Source organism: Vicugna pacos, chromosome 19 (assembly GCF_048564905.1).
Source record: "Vicugna pacos chromosome 19, VicPac4, whole genome shotgun sequence".
Lineage (NCBI taxonomy): Eukaryota > Metazoa > Chordata > Mammalia > Artiodactyla > Camelidae > Vicugna > Vicugna pacos.
Genome location: NC_133005.1, coordinates 5676418 through 5695345, shown reverse-complemented (window position 1 = coordinate 5695345; position 18928 = coordinate 5676418). Strand labels below are relative to the sequence as shown.

Here is an 18928-nt window from a genome sequence, read left to right as displayed (position 1 = left end):
AAGCCTATGCTTCTAACGGCCTCATCGCTGAGTCCTCTCTTCCCATATTCTCGACACCAACCTGGCTCAGTCTCAGGTTTAAGTTGTCTGGGACCCAGAAAAGCAGCAGGATGCTGCCCGCCTCTCCAGGGCTCCCAGCGAGGAAGAGGCCGCCCCAGGGCAGCACCCACAGAGGACTGATTCCCCATCATCTAGCAAACCAGGGTGGGGATGAGACAGGCGTCCTGCCCTGCCCCACGGGCCTCAAGCCCCGCTGAGCTCCTCCGCCGCCAGGGTATCCCCTCCACCTCCACCTCCACCCTGGGCTCCTCTGAGCGACTGGCAGGATGACTTCCAGAGTAAAGGGAGGCATCTCGGGGCCTCACTCTGGTGAAACTGCCCACAAGAGGGCACCGTTCAAACAGAAGACTGTCCCATCCAACTCCTCAACTGGGGGATTTTAGGTTTCAAGCTTCTCGGGGATGAATCAAGGAACAGGCTGAGTGAGATCAAAGCCTCCCTTCGGAGTTTGAAGAACCATTAAGAAAATGAGACCTTACCTAATGGTCTTTAATTTACATGACTATGGAATTAAACTGCTCACTAATTTTTTTTCCTACATCTAAAATTAACCTGGAAGGGAGCAATATGAATGGTCATCTTACTTGGAATTTGTTTAACATTAAAGAAACTTGATTTGAACTATAGTAATGAGCATGATATGTCTTCTCAAGATTCCTTTATGTTTAAAAGTTTACAAAAAAAGAGAAGAAAAGACAAGGGCCACATCACGCTTAGTAGCCCGCAGCTTCCCCTGAGCAAGCTGTCAGCCCGGGTCCTGGGCTGGACCCAGCCACGTGAGTAGCTACGACACCAGCGATGAAAGTCGGGGCTGAGGAAGAGGACCCTCTCTTTAGGAGGGCTGAAAAACTAGGTCTTTTCCTGTGTCTCTGCTGGTGTTAGTAACATGTGGTTCAGTGTTTACTAACGTATCTCAAGGCTTTTTTACTTTTGAACTGAGTGTACTGATCCGCTGAGATCGTCCCAGAGCCAAAGAACACAAAACATCTGAAGCCCACACAGTGGAAGTGGGGTGCCTCCTCCCCAGGTGAACACTCCTCACAACCTCAAACTTTTTAAACTCTGGGCATGCATTTGTAACCTGCAAAACAACTAACCGTGCTGCTGCTCCCCTGACCTTGACTCTCCTTGAACCCAGGAAACCCAGCTGCTCCCATAAATTCACCACCCGCCGCCGCAGAGGAGCCCTCGGTGAGCACCCCAGGGGAGCCAGGCTCCCGCCGCTCCCCTCCCGCCCCTGGTCCCTGCGCTTTCCCTCAGCACCACCCTCGTCCCCAAAGGCCTCACATCTGGGTTAAACGAGGGAAAACCCCGCCACTCGCTGGGTAAGTTAGAACTGGAGACCTTGACGGCCTCATCCGTCCTCTGGTGGAGACGCTCTGAGGACTGCCACAAACTAGCTTTTCCCTCAAACTCGCTCGTACCAGCCACTTCATTCCCATTCCTCTGTTAAAGCCAAAATCTGGATTCTAACGGCTGTGACATTCTCTCCAGTCCTCACCAGACTCCTAGCCACCAGCGTGGATTAATCCAGTTACCTCAGCACCAAAGTCAACCTCACTCACTCGCTCACCCACTTATTCATGCAGCGGGCCCCTAGACGTATCCACCACTAAGGACACACCTCTCTTCTCTTTCTCATCCTGAAGACCCTCCAGTGGCTTCTCCACCGCCCTATACGTCAGCCCCACGATCTGAACTCTGCTACTATTCAGCCAATTAGATCAATGGACTCGAGCAAATTATTTAAGCTCACTAAGTCTCTTCCACAAAGAAAAATGGAGCTAAGGTTGGCCTCATTTGGCTCTCATGAGGATTCAACGCGTCAGCAAACATGAGCACCAAGCAGCGTTTCTGACTCGGACACAAACTCAAGCCACAAGAGTTCACCCTTCCTCTCCCGGCCCTTTGTCCACAGCAGGTCTCTCCCATGGCCCCAGTCCTGCTGCCGGTCCTTTCCAGGTCTCCCTGACACTGAGTCAGCAGCTTCCGACACAATCACTCCGGTCCTCTCCTTGGAACAACTTTCCTATGTTCACAGCGTATCTTGAGGCCAACATTTACATCTCCTCCAAGAGCCACTCTCCTCCACAAACCACTTTTTAGCCAGCTATGGTTCTCAGATGTTAAGGAGTGTGCAGGTCACCTGGGGATTTTGCCAAAAAGAAAAGCACTTTGATTCAGTAGGTCTGGAATGGTTCCTGAAGTTCTGCACTCCTGCCACTTTCCCTGGCAATGCTGATGATTCTGGTAGATGGACAACAAACTAGACAATGATACCACTTCAAGACGCCATCGCCTGGCTTACAACCCAGGGCAGGCGGGGCAGGAACTGTCATCTCATTTTACCACCTGGAAACCTGAAGCAATATTTCCAAAGAAACTGTTAAGAAGGCAGGAAGAAGCCCAGCTGAGACGCCACGTTCTTCCCCCCACCCCACACCTGCGCATCCCCATAACCCCACTCTACTCTAACACCCTCCTTGTCCCACCCAGGGGAATACACCTGTCCCTCTGGTCACGTGACACAGGGGCATGTGATGGTCTCCTGGAGCATCTTTGGGTCAGTTCTCATCTGCTCAGGTCATGTCTACACTTAGATCACAGACGCCTACAGCACAGGTTTTCTGGACAAATTCCAGCTTCATTCTAGTTCTGGGAAGATTAGGAACCAAATGTTCTTTCTAGAACCTATGATAACTCACCCAAGCAGGGGAAATGTGACTTGGGTTTGAAGTCTACCTCCTAAAGCTCGGTATGGCAGCAGGACTCAAGGCCAAGTGGCTTATCCCAGGCAGATGTCAGAGATACTGAGGGTCCAGTTGCAGATCACCGCAATAAAGCGAGAATCGCAGTGAAGTGAGTCACACGAATGTTTTGTCTCTCAGTCCACATAAAAGTTACGTTTATACTATACTGTAGTCTACTAAGTGTATAGTAGCATTATGTCTAAAAAAATAATAGACCTACCTTAATTTAAAAATACTTTCTTGTTAAAAAATCCTAACCATCATCTGTGCCTTTAACAAGTCGTAATCTTTTTGCAGTAATAACATGAACATGGGTAACATGATCACAGACCACAACAAATATAATAATAATGAAAAAGTTTGAAATACTGTGAGAATTACCAAAATGTGACAGAGACATGAAGTGAAGCAAACGCTGTTGGAAAATGGTACCAATAGACTCGCTTGGCCACAACCTTCAATTTGCAAAAAATGCAGTATCTACAAAGCACAGCAAAGCAAAGCGCAGTAAAATCAGGCACACCTGCCAACGTCCCCCAAAAGGGCTTCATTTGCAGAGCTCCTTTAAAACAGTGGTCATGGCCGAGTTTTGAAATAAAAATTATGATCATGCTCAGAAGTGGGAAAAAAAAAATCAAACCCTCTCAGGCTGAAGATAAATGATGCTATGTAACAACCAAAAAGCTGAGTTAGCAAAGGCTAATTTTATATAAGTCATATTCAGAAAAAAAAACTAGCAATATGCTTTAAAGCATTTTAGGATAAGGATGTTTTTTCTTGGCACGATAACAAACCAAAATAGAGTATTTGAAAATATCATACCATTTCTTGTGAAACGTAATCTGGACTTTTAGGATCAGCAGAATAAAAAGAGAAGTCATAGGTGAAGGTCTTGGTCCTTTCTCTTCCTGAGTCCCCGGTCCCTCCTTCCGGTATCTGGAGAGAGATGATCGAGGGGGTAATAACAACATAAAGAGCCCTGTCGGCTGACAAGCAACCCATCCAATTCAAGAGAAAAAAAACTTCATAAAAAAATATACAATAATCACCATTTCCCATTATTTACACCCTGACTCAAATTCATTTCACTCCTCCTGACCACTTCCTGAATGAATGAATGAATGAATGAGAAACAAACAAACAAGCAAACATGAGCTTCTCCCAGTAGCTCAGGCTCTCTACCCAAGGCTACTTCTCTGGACCTTTTATCATGATTACCTGATGTGAACCTGACACTCCAGCCAGACTCTGTTTTTTTTTTTTTTTTTCTGGCTTCATTGCTTTTAACTGTCCCCTCCACCCAAAACCACCAGAGCTGGCGTCTACACAATTCCAGAGGTGCTATTCACATAGATCACGACGTGACTAGCAGTGGCCCCACTAGAAACTCCAGGTCAGAGGCTTCCTCATCCACGAACCTTCCCTTGGGCACTCCATCCAGAAGTAATTTCTCCCCCTCTGAGAGACTAGACCCTCCCAGGACACAGCATAATATGAATTTATTGCATTTGTCTGCATACATCTTGCCTACCTTGTAGATACCTAAACTGAACCAGAACCATGTTTAGAAATCTTCATATGCCACCAAAGCCTGGCACAGTTCCCTGGACATATGCTGAATATAATTAATCATCATATTTTCTAACATATGCAGGTACTATAAAGAAAAATTTTTAAGGTTCTTATTATTAAAATGTTAAAAATCCAGGGCTCTATTATGGTTATAACAGACAAGGAAATGTTTGTACAACTCAAAAAGCAACAGAGTGATCAAAGAAAACAGATTCCATAACACACAAAGAAAGGAGACTCATCCAAGGCCAGGGCACTCCTTGCTCAGTTTCAGTAAATACAGTTTTTGAATGATTAGACCTCTACCACAGCACCGTGAGCACACAGAGATACACGAAGCAGAGCAAAGGTGACTGACAGCAGAGAACGGACGAGGGCTGACCGGCAGCAGCGTGAGAAGATGCAGGAGGTCGGAGGAGGGAAAGCTGGGTGTGGGCCAGGTGGAGCTGGAAGGGGGTCTGGGGTCAGAGGAGAAAGCAAGACATTCCCCTGGAGAACGCCTCAGACCAAGGGCCACCAGAGCCCCAGAGGCGGCCTCTCCAAGCACCCAGAGCACAGCCCGGTCAGGAGATGGGCACATTCCCCAGAGTCCACCCCTGGAGATCAAGTTGCACAACTTTAAACTGGATCTCAAAGTGCCTGGTCCCTTGAAGCACGAAGTAACAGAAATCCAAGCAGAGGCTGATCTACACTTGGCCGGGGGCCAGAAGGCCTCTGAAACCCAAATCTGTGAGCTGACAACAAACACGGACGGAGAGCGGGGTTGACTCCACAAAGTACAGATTCCTTTATTACAGATTTCTCACTCCTCTTTTTCCCCTAAGTAGAAAGTACTCAGGGTCCTTTGCAAGTTCAGACCAAAGGAAAAACCAGGATATTTTAAGTACAAAAAGAAGAACTCGCCATCTTAGAAAATGCTGTTTGTTTGTTTGTTTTTTAATTTTTCATCTCCTGGTTTTTGAAGAATAATACCAGCTCCTCTTGCAAAGCTTATAGAATTAATTATCTGTATTAAAAATGAAAACAGATCTGGGGCCAAAGCATATTTAATGATCTACCGTGAGCCAGTGGCCAGGCTAGGGGTCCACATAGAACTGTCTGGGTAGGAGTAAACCCATACGCTCACATCCCAGAGCTCCAGCTCAGACCTGTTTCCCAAATCAATGAAACCAGGGACGAGAGAGGAAACAGCATCAACCCTTTGGCATCACGACTGAGCCCAGGCCAAGTGCAAGCTGACGTGGTGAACTGAACTGAGAAGGGAGGAGAATGGAAACAGTAGGTGTGTCTATTTACCCACAAACCATCTGGTGCTGAAACAAACACGGAACTTATGGAACTGGAGCCAAGGTCAGGTCGCTACTTGCCTTTAAGTTTGTGATTGTTGTTTTGCTTTTCTCCATTTGAATAATGAATTTGGCTTCCAAGTCCTTTTCCCTGCAACACAAATAATTCAGTGTTGGTTAGAAGAGAAAAGAATGTTTTTAAATTGTTTATTGTATTTACTTGTTACATATGGCGGTTTGTTTGTAAATGGCATATGAAGCACAACCTCTGACACTCCCCCCAAATACTCACTAACAGGAATATGAAGACACACAAAACAGATGCCACCATCAAAAACTTAGGACTGAAAATACTGTGTTGTCGAAACCTGGAAGAATTTCTACCTGGAAGCCAAAAGAAGTGTAAGTGAAAAGACAGAAAACATGGACGGCTGTGTGACTCAGGAAAATGGCAGCCCCACGGAGCTGGTCCAAAAAAAAACGACACCTTATCCCTTCATCCAGGATGAGAACTAAGAAGAAAAGTGAAGTGAGTGGTCACAACCAGGTGCTACTTCTAGAGGCAGCCTGGACACTGTTCCCTGCCCTCAACCTTGTCTCTACATTCATTCAGAAACTGTAATTCCTAGAAAACATCAGAATAGGAAATTAAGAGAACTCCTAAAAAGTGCAGTTCTCTGGGGGAAATGAGCATACACCCATGCAATGGAGCGTGATATCACTGGAAAAGGAAGGAGGAAGGTCTCTGTGTTATATACCAGTGTGGATGGAGGCCAGGAGATGTTAAGTGGAAAATGCGAGGTGTAGAAAAGTACACACAGAATGCCACCACTTATAGTTAAAGATGAAAAGGACATCCCATTTATTTTTCAAAAGGTTACCCATGGAGAAAGAAGATGAAGTGGAAGACACAGGGAAAGAAGCTAGATTTCCACAAAAATACCTTGATCTCTAGGTCATCTTTTGAACATAAAAATAATTCACACAAAAATAAAACAGTATTTTAAAATAACCTAAAACACAAAAGAAAGTTGAAGCAAATGAACTTAACCATGTGCCACATGGTGAGAAAGGGTCTCAATGACAACTGTCTGGAGGAATCTAATCCAAGGAGAGAAAGAACTACAAAGAAATCTTAAAGCTCTTTCAGGAATCGTATTTTTAATGATAAAACAATTGTGGTTATTCTGGGATTTCTGTTTATGAAGTGTGGAATAATACATGAGTAATTATGTTGCTGCCACTGAGAATCAAAGTTTTTGGTAGAAAGGAGATAGAAACATTAGATTTGTTAAAAAGAAACTATGGGGTCAAAATGGAGTCACTGATGCTAAGTCCCACCAAGACAATACCTGACTTAATGCAGTTTCAGCCTCTCCCAGGAGCAGAGTCCTAAACCAAACAGTCTGGAATTTCCTGGTCGACACTAATAAGGTAACTTACCTGGTGAGATCCCAGTCTTCCCCAAGGGAAGTTGACTTTGCCTGAAATAACCCATTTTTTAACTTCCCGGTCACACCCTCCTTCTGCCGATCAAAGGCTTCCATCTTGTGTAGCTCCTAGGAGGGCCTTTCTACCTGCCAGATGGGATGCTGCCCGATGCATGAATCACTGAATAAAGCCAATCAGGTTTTCATATTTACTCAGCTGAATTTTTTTAAGACAGATTGATGAGGCTAGGTAAAAACTCCGTAGTCCTGAATCAGATGGGAAAGACTAACATGGACTTAATCTGAAATTGAAAAAAAGTACTCCCTAGCTTTGTCCTCTGTAAAGGCCTAGAATCTTAAGCCTAAATTATAGTATCTGAATACCATTTTCCACTAAAGTAAGCCATGGCTCTTTGGAGAAAGACTCAATCCAAATACGGGCAGACCTTGGAGATACTGTGGGCTGGGTTCCAGACCACTGCAATAAAGTGACTATCAAAACACAACACACTGAGTCACAGGAATTTTTTGTTTCCCAGAGCATATAAAAGTTATGTTTAAAGTGTGCAACAGCATTATGTCTAAAACAACAAAGTACATGCCTTAATTAAAGAATACTTTATTGCTAAAAAGTGCTAACCGTTGTCTGCCTCAGTGTTGACGGCTGTTGACCGGGGTGGCTGTGGCTACTTCTTAATATAACAAGTAACTCTCCCTCATCCATTGACTCTTCCTTCTATGAACAATTTCTCTGTAGCAAGAGATGCTGTTTGATAGCATTTAAACCACAGACTCAAAATTGGAGTCAATCCTCTCAAAGTCTGCTGCTGCTATGTCAATTAAGTCATTTCAACGATCTTCACAGCATCTCCACCAGGAGTCGATTCTATCTCAAGCAACCACTTTCTTTGCTCGTCCAGAAGAAGCACCTTCTCCTCCATTAAAGTTTTATCATGAGATTGTAGCAATTCAGTCACATCTTCAGGCTCCACATCTGATTCTAGTTCTCTTGCTGTTTCTACCACATCTGCAGGGACTTCCTCCACTGAAGTCATGAAACCCTCAAAGTCATCCATGAGGGTTGGAGTCAACTTCTTCCAAATACCTGCTAATGTTGGCATTTTGACCTCTTCCCCTGAATCATGAATGTTCTTACTGGCATCTAGAATGCTGACTCCCTTCCAGAAGGTTTTCAGTTTACTTTGCCCAGATCCATCAGAGGAATCACTGTCTATAGCAACTACGGCCTCACAAAATGTATTTCCTAAATAATAAGATTTGAAAGTTGAAATGACTCCTCAGCCCATGGGCTGCAGAGCGGATGCTGTGCTAGCCGCATGGAAACAGCATTCACCTCCTCGTCCATCTCCATCAGAGCTCCTGGGCGACCAGGTGTGCTGTTAATGAGCAGTAATATTTTGAAAGGAATCTTTTTTTTTCTGAGCAGTAGGTCTCAACAGCGGGCTTAAAATACTCAGTAACATGTTAAAAACAGATGTGCTGTCATCCAGGCTTTGTTGCTCCATCTAGAGAGCGCAGGCACAGTGGGTGAGCATCACTCTTAAGGGCCCTGGGATTTCCGGAATGACAAATGAGCTCTGGCTACAGCTTTAAGTCACCATCTGCATCAGCCCCTAACAAGAGAGTCAGCATGTCTTTTGCAGCTCTGAAGGCACTGACTTCTCCTCTCCAGCTATGAAAGTCCTGGATGGCATCTTCTTCCAACAGAAGGCTGTTTCGTCCGCACTGACAGTCTTGTTCCGTGTAGCCACCTTCATTCATCATCTTAAGCAGATCTTCTGGAGAACGTGCCGCAGCTTCTGCATCAGCACTTCTGCTTCACTTTGTGCGCTGATGTCAAGGAGACGGCTTCGTTCCTTCATGAACTTCATGAACGAATCTTTGCCAGCTTGAAACTCTTCTTCTGCAGCTTCCTCACCTCTCTCAGCCTTCACGGAATTGAAGAAAGTTATGGCCTGACTCTGGATGAGGCTTTAGCTTAAGAGAATGCTCTGGCTGGTGTGATCTGTCCAGACCACTCGGACTTTCTCCATGTCAGCCACAAGCCTGTTTTGTTTTCTTAGTCATGTGTTCACTGGAGCATCACTTTTACTGTCCTTCAAGAACTTTCCCCTGCATTCACAGCGTGGCTCACTGTCTGGCACAGGAGACCTAATTTTTGGCCTGTCTCAGCTTTCAACACACCTTCCTCACTAGGCTTACTTATGTCTAGCTTTTGACTTAAAGTGAGAGACATGAGACTCTCCCTATTGCTCAATCACCTAGAGGCCTTTTAGAGGTTATTAGGCCTAATTTCACTATTGCTGTGTCAGGGACCAGGGAGGCCCGAGAAGAGGGAGAGACAGGGGAACAGCCAGTCTCTGGAGCAGTCAGAACACATACAGCATTTATTCATTAAGTTCGCCGTCTTGTTTGTGCACAGTTCATGGCACTGAAAACAATTACAGCAGAAATATCAAAGACGACTGATCACGGATCACCATGACAAATACAATAAAAGTTTGAAATATTGTGAGAATTATCAAAACATGACCCAGAGACATGAAGTGAGCAGATGCTGTTGGAAAAATTATGTCGACGGTCTTGCTCGAAACAGGGTTGCCATAAACCTTCAATCTGTAAAAAATGCGGTATGTGTGAAGCATAGTGAAGGATAGTAAAAGAGGGGCTGCTCGCGTACGAAGGCGGGAACGCCGCATGTCAGACGTTACTAGGTTGTCTCAGCAACTTCCGAAACTGCTCCCAATGACCTCTGCCTCCAGGTATCTGTGCCCTGGTGATGCTCAGCCCTGGAGAGGGGCCTGGACCCAGGGACTCGCTTCCAATGACCAACACACCCCAAAGTGATGATCTGGACAGACCCACAGAGCAGGGGACCAAGTCCATCAGCAACCAGCAGGGTCAGCTTGGAAGACCCCCACCCCCAACCATGCTGGAGGGCATCTGGACTGCTGCCTTGAGAGAGACCCCGGGTAGAGGGACCCGGGTACCCTCCACCCAGACGTCCGCCTCCCAGAAAGTGTGAGATAATAAATGTTGCTTCCAGACCTTAAGTTCCAGGGTGATTTGTCACACAGTAAGATAACTGATACAAGGGCTTTGTCAAGAGGATGCAGGAGGCGACCTCAAGAAGTTCCCATGGGCCCAAGTTGAGCAGCAAAAAGAATAATAACTTCGACAGACAGAAACATAAAATATGCATAAACTTATGGACTCATAATTTAAAAATAAAAACAGAATGTCCCCCTTTGGAGAATCAAATAAATTACCACATTATTTTGGAAACTAGTAAATAAAGGGAAAGAATCAAGCATTTACCCTGCATTTCCTAAACGACCTGCACTCCAGGGTAACCAAATAGCTACTTGGGCAAGTTTCCCTTCTAGAGGCATGCTAGCTCACACAGGGAAGGGGAAGGAGAGGACTGGAGAAGCATCACTTCGCAGCAGGTTAATTAACGGCCCTAGGGAGTGACCATCAGTGGCTGCCGACTCTCCGACAACCAGACAAGCTGCGCATCTGAAATAAAGGACCAAACCAACACCACTGCCCCAGAATTCTTGCCCCTTCCCCACCTAAAAGGCCTGACTCTGACCTGGATCTGACGACAAGGCAGTGCACCAGTGAACACCACAGCGGGCAGGGGAAAGCGTCAAACAGTGCCGGGGGGCAATCAGCAAAACCCAGCCTCTGGGAAGGACGGCAGGGAAGTGACCCAGCTTACACAGCACCGACACCACACAGCGGGAAATACAAAGATGGGAGCGGAACCTACAGATTAAGAAAGACTTCAGAGACATATCAACCGAAAAGCATCTTTAGAAATTGTTAAGATATGTAGGGAAACGCTAACACTGACTAGATGTTTGATGACATTAAGGAATTACTACTATTTTAGGTGTGATAACGGTAGCATGATGATTTTAAAAGTTCCTAACCTTTTAAAGAGACACTGAAATATTTACAAATGAAATGATATGATGTCTGGGATTTATTTAAAAATAATCCTCGGGTTGGGGGAAGGGAAATAGCTCAGTGGCAGGAAACATCCTTAGCATACACGAAGTCCTGGATTCAATCCCTGGTACCTCCATTAAAAATAATAATAATAATAATAAATAAATAAATAAATAAATAAATAAATGTCCTGGAGGGGGTGAGGAGGCGGGGTGGGAGGGTTGGAGCCAGGTAGGGGAGCACCCTGGCCACCTCAGGATGAACAGAAACAAAATAAATACCAGCCAGAACAATTAAGCCCCAAGAGCACATTGTAGCAAACACCATTCAAGAACTCCAGTGGCCCCCAGGGCTGTGTTGAACGTTTCCAAGCCAGGAGGAAGAAGCATACAGCTGGGCGAACAGAGCAACGGCTTAAAGACGAATGAAATCTCTCCTACGTGCAAGGAGCTCCCACTTCAACCCCCCAGGTCCTGGGCAGCAACACTGCGGACCCCAAAGTGAGTCCTTCCCCATGTTCATGTGGAAAACACATACTTCACACGGTGACCCCTCTCCTACAGCATTCAACTACCAAAGGGACGTTCTGCCCAGCAAGAGAGCCACAGGGATCCGCGCTGTTAACACCCCAGACGGCCACATTGCGGGCCCTCCCGTCTCCACGTGGGTCATTTCTCAACCACTCGCTAACCTACAGGGTCGAGATCTTGCACTTTAAAACCACTAGTATTGTCAACAGGGACCTGCTGGGAGCACAAAACTGTCCAGGGATCTCGGAGGATTAGATGTGACCACGACAGGCGCTCACACCACCTGCAATTCTTGCTTATAAAACATGAAGGAATGCAGGTCACAGGGCACCTACCCCTATTCTTGGAAGCCGGAGGTTAAGTAACTCTAAGGCTGGGAGCGTCAGAGCTTCAGAGCAGCTGAGTTTAAAGGGCCCTTCACACGATCACTTGTTCCAACCTGCAGGTAACCATGACAGCACTTTGCTAGTTTAAATTAACGTCCACTCTATCAAAATACCAGGAAAGATACTGACAGAAAGACTGGTATGTAACGTGAGCACCCACTTCTGAAATCAAAAACCAAGATGCTCAGGCGGTTCCCAGAGGTTCACAACCTTGAAATGGCAGATGCTGGGATGCAGTGGGCAGGGGGTGGGGGTGCAGCAGGCTCACTGTTCTGAGGGCCCAGAGCTTTCCTTGGCTTCTCAACAAGCTCTGTGCTCCAAAAAGCAGGAACCCCAGCTCAGACCCTTGTGGTTCAAAGCGCAGTCCAGGAACCGGCAGGTCTGGGGCCACGTTAGAAATGAGGGGTCTCAAGCCCCATTGTGGACCCACTGAACAGAACCTGCTAGAACAGGGGGCCTGAAGGTTGAGAAGCTTGGCTCTGATATCCTCCGAACACGACACGGTCACAGCTGGTCTTACAGTTACTCTCGTGAAACAGACTCCGCCAAGTCATCTCCCTGCAACCTGGAAAACTCACTAACTGTGTACTTTGACCTTTAAGTCTTACTTGTAAAATCACATGACAGGCCTGGCTATCACCTAAGCCAGCGGACACTCTGCTCTTTGCTCTTAAGTTGCACAGTGGCTTCTGCCCGAGAGCAATGTCTAACATCATCAGGTCCAAGGAGTCATCTGAGTGTTGTGACATCCAGGCTCCCTCACTTGTAGCTCCTTGCCAAGCTTCGAGCCCTTTCTATACCCAGACGGCTTCCGAACGTCAACGGAAAGCTGCTGCCAAAAGCTTGAGGTCATTTTAAAAACTAATCCCAGATCATCGTGATTAACATGGCAGCCGTCTGTTCCAGAAAGGAAATGCCACAAATAACAAGTTCCTAGATCATTTCCCTCTTAAGCATAAAAACTCAAACCCTAAGAAAAAGATGTACCTTTACTGTGAGAATAACCTCTAAGTCTAGTATTATAAATGCAAAGACGCCAGCTAGAGTGTCAGCCACAGACAACAGATCTCACTCTGGCTCCTGAAAAATCCTTCTGGCCAAGTCTGTGTAACCCCCACAGAGCAGTTATGACGGCCAGGGTTACTGAACGCTGACATGAACCCTTTGGTGCATTCATCATCCCCGAGAGACTCCAGGAGGGCTCTCAACTGTCCAAGTACTTCAGAGATGGAAGAAAGGATGAGGGTAGGCCTGCCCGGCTCAGCGCCCTCATCCACTGGAGCCCAGCTTCTGCTGGTGGCCTCCTCTCCACGCCCAGGGCCTCTAACTGCCGCAGGGGAATTGGGGTCCACGTCACACCCCCTCCTCCTCCCACCCAACGGTCAGTTACCCAGTCCCATCTGATCTAGCATCGGGCTACCAACCTGGGCCACCTGTCCCCACTGCACCGCCACCGTCCCAGGTCAGGCCACCACCACCTCCCCTTGGTCTCTTTGCCTCCAGCCTTGTCCCCTCCCACCCACACTGCACTCTGCTGTCAGAGGGCTTCCTTCCAAACGCCCCAGGCGCCACGTGGCTCCTCCCAGGCCACGCGGTGAAGCCCCACACCCAGCAGGACACAAAGGCCATCTGACCTGGCCCTGCCGTGTGGCGGCACCCTACACCCGCCCCTCCTACCCTTCCCCTGGCCAACACCCCGCTGGCCCTGCACACAGCCTCGACTTCACACCGTCGCTAAGCCTCTGCCCACCCCACAGTTAGATGACCCACCACTAGTCTCACCCCCAAGGCTGGGAAGCTCTCAGGAGTAAGGACTCTGCCTTCTGGGTCGACATCCCCGGGCTCTGCAGCAGGGCCTCACCTGTGAGGTGGCTGAGTGTGACAGACTGACTACAGCATTAAATGAATGCTCCCCCCACGGCCTACTCTTCACCAGGTGCGTCCCCCACTTAAGGCCACTCTCCCTACCGCACCCAATCCTGGGTGCTGGCTCTCCCACCCAGATGCCTGAGCGAGGCTTGTTCCATGAACCTTCAGAAACTCCTGCCCAGCTCATCCCACCCACGTGCCCTCGGCCCCTACTGGGGCCATCTTTCCAGTTGGTCTAGAATGATCCCAGAGAAGCCAGAATCCAACTGCCTCCTCACCCACATCCTGGGTCCCCCAAGCACAAAGGCGACACCCAAGTCAGCACCAGTGCCTTGTCCTCTGATCCTTCAGCGGAAAACTGCGGAACACCGGGCACGGGGTAATTTCCTCTCACGTTTAAGAAACTTGGGAAATAAATCTTGACATTTTTCTCATATTGAGGAAAATAAATAATCCTAAAATATCATTTGAACATCGATTTGATAATAGAGCAAAATAAACGATGTCTCTCCCTGGCCACGTTGGTGAATTGGGTTTCTCAAGCGAAAAGTCAATTATGGTCCACTCATATAAATAAGTAATTTATTTGAAAGGTCTGGAAACTAGACCATAAGATGCTACAAATGAACCACCTGGAGTAAGCAGGCTGAGAGTTATAGATCAATACTGAGGGAGGAGGAAGGAGGAGAAAGGAAAAGACATAAAATAGCCAACCAGAGAAAGAGATGAATTATGTCGGCTCTCAGATGTGACAGCAGGAGAAAGTTTACTAGGAAAAAAACAACTCTATGCTAATTCAAATATTTTGAAAATTGATTCCACTCTTGCAGCTGATGGTTACTTGGTCATTCCAGAAGAAAACAGCTGGACTGGGTGGCGGTGAGAGCTCCAAACTCGGCCATCAGCCAGGAAGACTCTAAAGAGAGGCTCATTCACCCTGAGTTCTGAAGTGAGCCGGCCTCCCCAGATTCACCCTACAAGTTACATACAATGAACGAGTATTTAACTGCCTTCATTCTGGTGACAGGACACTCAGTAGTAACAATGTTAAGCTCTATTTTTAAAATGAATGCACGTGCATAACCTTTAAAAACTGAATCACTATATTGTACACCTGTAACTTATGTAATATTGTACATTAACTATACTTCAATAAAAAACACAATTAAAATTAAAATAAATAAAATAAAAACAAAAAGAATGCATGACCTCCTCGGGTACTACTGTGGAAAGAAGTCCAAGGAACACTGTTAAGTGGGAGAAAGAACCACCTTTCAGCTCCTTCTAAGATGGCACTTTACTGGGTGGCCTCCTCCCGTCCTCTGAATGCCCAATTCCAGAACAAAAATCCAGACCAGGGCTATGCCTTCTGCGCTATCCCTGCTGGTCCAGCTGGGGCTTCTCTTCTGAACTCTAAACACCGAAGCACAGAGAAATACCGTCAGGTGGGGAGAAAGCAGGTGGTAAAAGAGCACAAAAACTATGATCCAATCTGCAGTAAAAAAGAAAAAAGGGCAAAGGGAAGGAAAAATAACACGTCCATACACTGAGGAACTACCTCCCCAGTTCCACTCGAGGTGGTGCGTAACCGGTACCACCACAGAAGCACAGGGGCAAGTTCATTCAGCATGTACAAGGGCTGCCGTCCTCCGGGCGTGAGGCTTAATTCTGGTCCCAGTGCAGAAAAGCTGGTAGAAAGCGCAAGAATTTCATACATTAAAAAACTCAAGCCCCAAATCAGGAAGGACTAAATTTTGCTCAAAGACTGAAGATGAGAATGACACTTTCACAGGGAATCTCGGACACTCCGCAGGGAGAACACCTCGAGGGCCAAGACGAAGCTTTGGGAAACGGAGGTGACAAAGGGAGGGGACTCAGAAGAGGAGACCCCGCCCATCACGGTCTCACCCAGAGAGAAACTGAGGCTGTGGAGGAGAAGTGAGTTGCTCACAGTTGCTCCCACAGAGTCAGCGTTGGGAAAGGTCGGGGTAATTCCAAATTAAGCCAGCAGTCAATACTTCAAAACCACAGAGAACTGCTGAGGGCAAGCCAGCACCCCTGACTTGATTTCCCTGAATGTGGAAGTTCTGCGAGCTCGGGCCCCCATGGGATCCCGGTGGGGAGGTCAGCACATTTAAGGAGCCCACACGAAGATTAGTCTAAACAGGGGGCAAGGCAGCAGCTGCGTCAGGGGCTGGATAGGCGGCGCAAGAAGCCCACTCAGCCTCATCTCCCACACCCACCTGGTCACCCAGGCTCCCCTGGCACATTCCACACTAGTCCTTCCTCCAGGACTCACAGAGACCGCCATGCTGGCCCCTCTGCCTGGAAGGTACTTTCTCCTCCGTCCCATTTACCTTTCAACACCCTTAAAGTTGTCTCCTCCTCCAGGAAGCCTTCCCAGAACACCCCTTAGCCAATTATCTGCAGTGTGATTTCCCACAACACATGACCACAGTTTTCACTTTCTACCCATCTACTGCAGGGCAACTATATTTGTCTTCCCCACCAGGCTAGACACTTCCTGAAGGCAGAGATAATACTTTTTATAATCCCTACTTTTTATTCATCCCACAGTACCTACACGGTCCTTATACACACAGCAAGCCCTTGGACGGATGAATGAATGGACAAATGAATGAGTCAGCAAATGAAAGAATCTTAACAGCTGAACTGAAAACAAGATGCTTTGCTTAACCTCAAGCACTAACTTGAAGTAAATGCTTCCAAGTTTATCACACATTTTCAAAGTTTAAATGCAGGTGTGTTTTCCCACATAAATACCAGCTCACTTGGCAGATGTTAACTCCAAAGGCAGGCACGAAGCTCACTCTTCCCGCAGGCCCACAGCTGTGACTCTGACTCCAGGATCAAGGCACAGGGAGCTTCTGTCTCTTCTGAGTCATGAGGAGGAAGACCAAGGACATGCACGTGCCCCAACTTCCTCGATGTGCTTCCTCAGACACACAAACAACACATTCACAACCAAAAAGTGGAAGCATAAAGGGAGTGATGGAGGAGAAACCCTGAGGACATAAGGACATCTATTAATACTTCTTTTGTTTTCCTGGGTTCAGACACTAAATCAACAACTTAATGCACAAAAATATCCACGAAATTCCAAAAAAGCAAGTCTGCTCTCTGCCCACATCATCACTACAATGCTCCTTCCAGACTTACCTCTATTTCAGAAAAATGTTCTCAGTGGCAGCGTTAGAAAAAACAAATAATACAATAGCTGGTCTGTACAAAGAAGACTGAGTCCTTTTACAACAACACCAGCTAAATATTTGCTACGAAATGCCAAACTGCAGGACTTCTCTTCAGAAGACTTCACTTCGAGTCAGAACGGAACAAGGTGCAGCCCTGGTCTTGGGGAGCATCTCCACCGAGCACGGTGTCTGCCGTCACCCAGCAGAGCGGTTTAGCCGTTGTGCGGGGAGCCCTGGGCTGCGGGGAGTTCGTTCAATCCTGACTCTCAGGAGCTCTGACTCTGACACTTTATTTAACTTTGCGAGCCTTTGTTTCCTCACCTGTAAAATGGCTGAATAGAACCCAAAAGGGCTACTGTGCAGCAGTGGTGTGGGTACTGGGCTGCTCTCGTGCAGAATTTTTTGCTGAAAGACGTGACAGAAGAAAGCAAGTGACAGGAGGCCAGGCACTCGGCGGACAACCATGAGATCTTCCATCTCCCCCATGAACCCAAGATCCAGCCATGCATTCAACAAGCATTTACGGTGCCTCCCCTGCCCTCTGGGAATTTACATGCTGGTAGGAAGACTCATTTTAACAAAGCCTTTCCAATCCTTTCCTGAAACAGGTGGAAATGGAGGGAATTCAGAAGACACATTTTGCCAAATTTTCGAACCAGATCTCATCAAAATCGAGGAACCACCACATAGCTGATCTTCATAAATTGTATTAAATGCTTACCTTCATCAACACAATCCAGAGGCCACAATTTATCAAAAATAAGAGTATCAGAAACACCAAAATTCTCTGACCAATTTTTAAATACCTGTGATTACATCTGGTTACTCTAACCGTGCACTGACTGTCCCCTCTGCGGACAGGTGGCACATGTTGTCCTTTCTGCACTGTGCCCAGCAGCCCCGCCCCCGGCCCCCGTCAGTGGGCAATGCACACTCACATATTAAGTTAATGGGGGGGAGGGTACAGCTCAGTGGAAGTGTGTGTACTTAGCATGCACAAGGTCCTGGGTTCAATCCCCAGTACCTCCACTTAAAAATAAATAAACCTAATAAAATAAATTAGTTAATGGGAGTGACAGTGGCCAGAGGCAGGAGTAGGTCAACAGACAAACACATGCATCTCCGCTTACAAGGCTCTCTGGGGGATACAGGAAAGGATAATCATATCCCTTGCCCTTGAACGGCCCATGATGACCCCACGTGGGCAAGAGCAAACTGGCTGTAAAAGCAAAGCCAGTTTGGGGGTTGGGTGAGTGGCTCTCCCCACCCTGGGCACAGAAGGCCAGACCAGGATTGACCCGGCCTGGGCTGGCTGGTAAGTGAACACAGTCAGCCCAGAAAGGAAGCCCCATCGTTGCCTAAAGCAGCACCCACATTTGTTATACTGGGAGGGGAGAGTCCCCAGAAAGTTCCTGTCCAGGACATCCTCTGAAAAGCCAGCTGAGTCACAATGCCGTCCTCGGTGCCAGGACATCCTAGCCAACGAGGGGCCACCCCTGCTGACCTGGGCCCTCACCCCTCCCCAGGCCACACCAGCCAGACACAGAGAAGGCCACACCTCGCCTTGCTTCCTGAGCCCTAAGCGACCAAATCAGGAGGACGCAGACACACTCCAGCAGGTCTTCATTTTGCCATCACCCAGGAATCACCAGGACGTCTGCAGGAGAGCAGGCAGGCCTTACCCGGGATGCCCAGGACCACTTCCAGTAAATCACCTCCCAGCATAGCACGGCCCCCGCCCCAGGACTCTCCCTGGGGCTCTAAAGCTGCTGATGCCTGGGTGCACCCCATACCCCTGAAATTCAGCCTCAGCTGAGACACGAGGCCAGCATCCTAACCCCCTGGTTTCTCCACT

At 47.4% G+C, this 18928-nt stretch overlaps 1 protein-coding gene across 11 annotated transcripts in view; it reads right to left on the bottom strand.

The window, feature by feature from the left end:
- Positions 1-18928, bottom strand: part of KIF16B (kinesin family member 16B) — a 257261-nt gene that overhangs the window by 220504 nt on the left and 17829 nt on the right. For all 11 annotated transcript variants that reach the window (XM_072943787.1, XM_072943791.1, XM_072943788.1 and 8 more), the window contains exons 2-3: positions 5750-5819; positions 3633-3746 (exon numbers count right to left, since the gene is read on the bottom strand). In XM_072943787.1, the coding sequence (XP_072799888.1) occupies positions 3633-3746; positions 5750-5819 (184 nt within the window). The remainder of the gene's footprint in view (positions 1-3632; positions 3747-5749; positions 5820-18928) is intronic.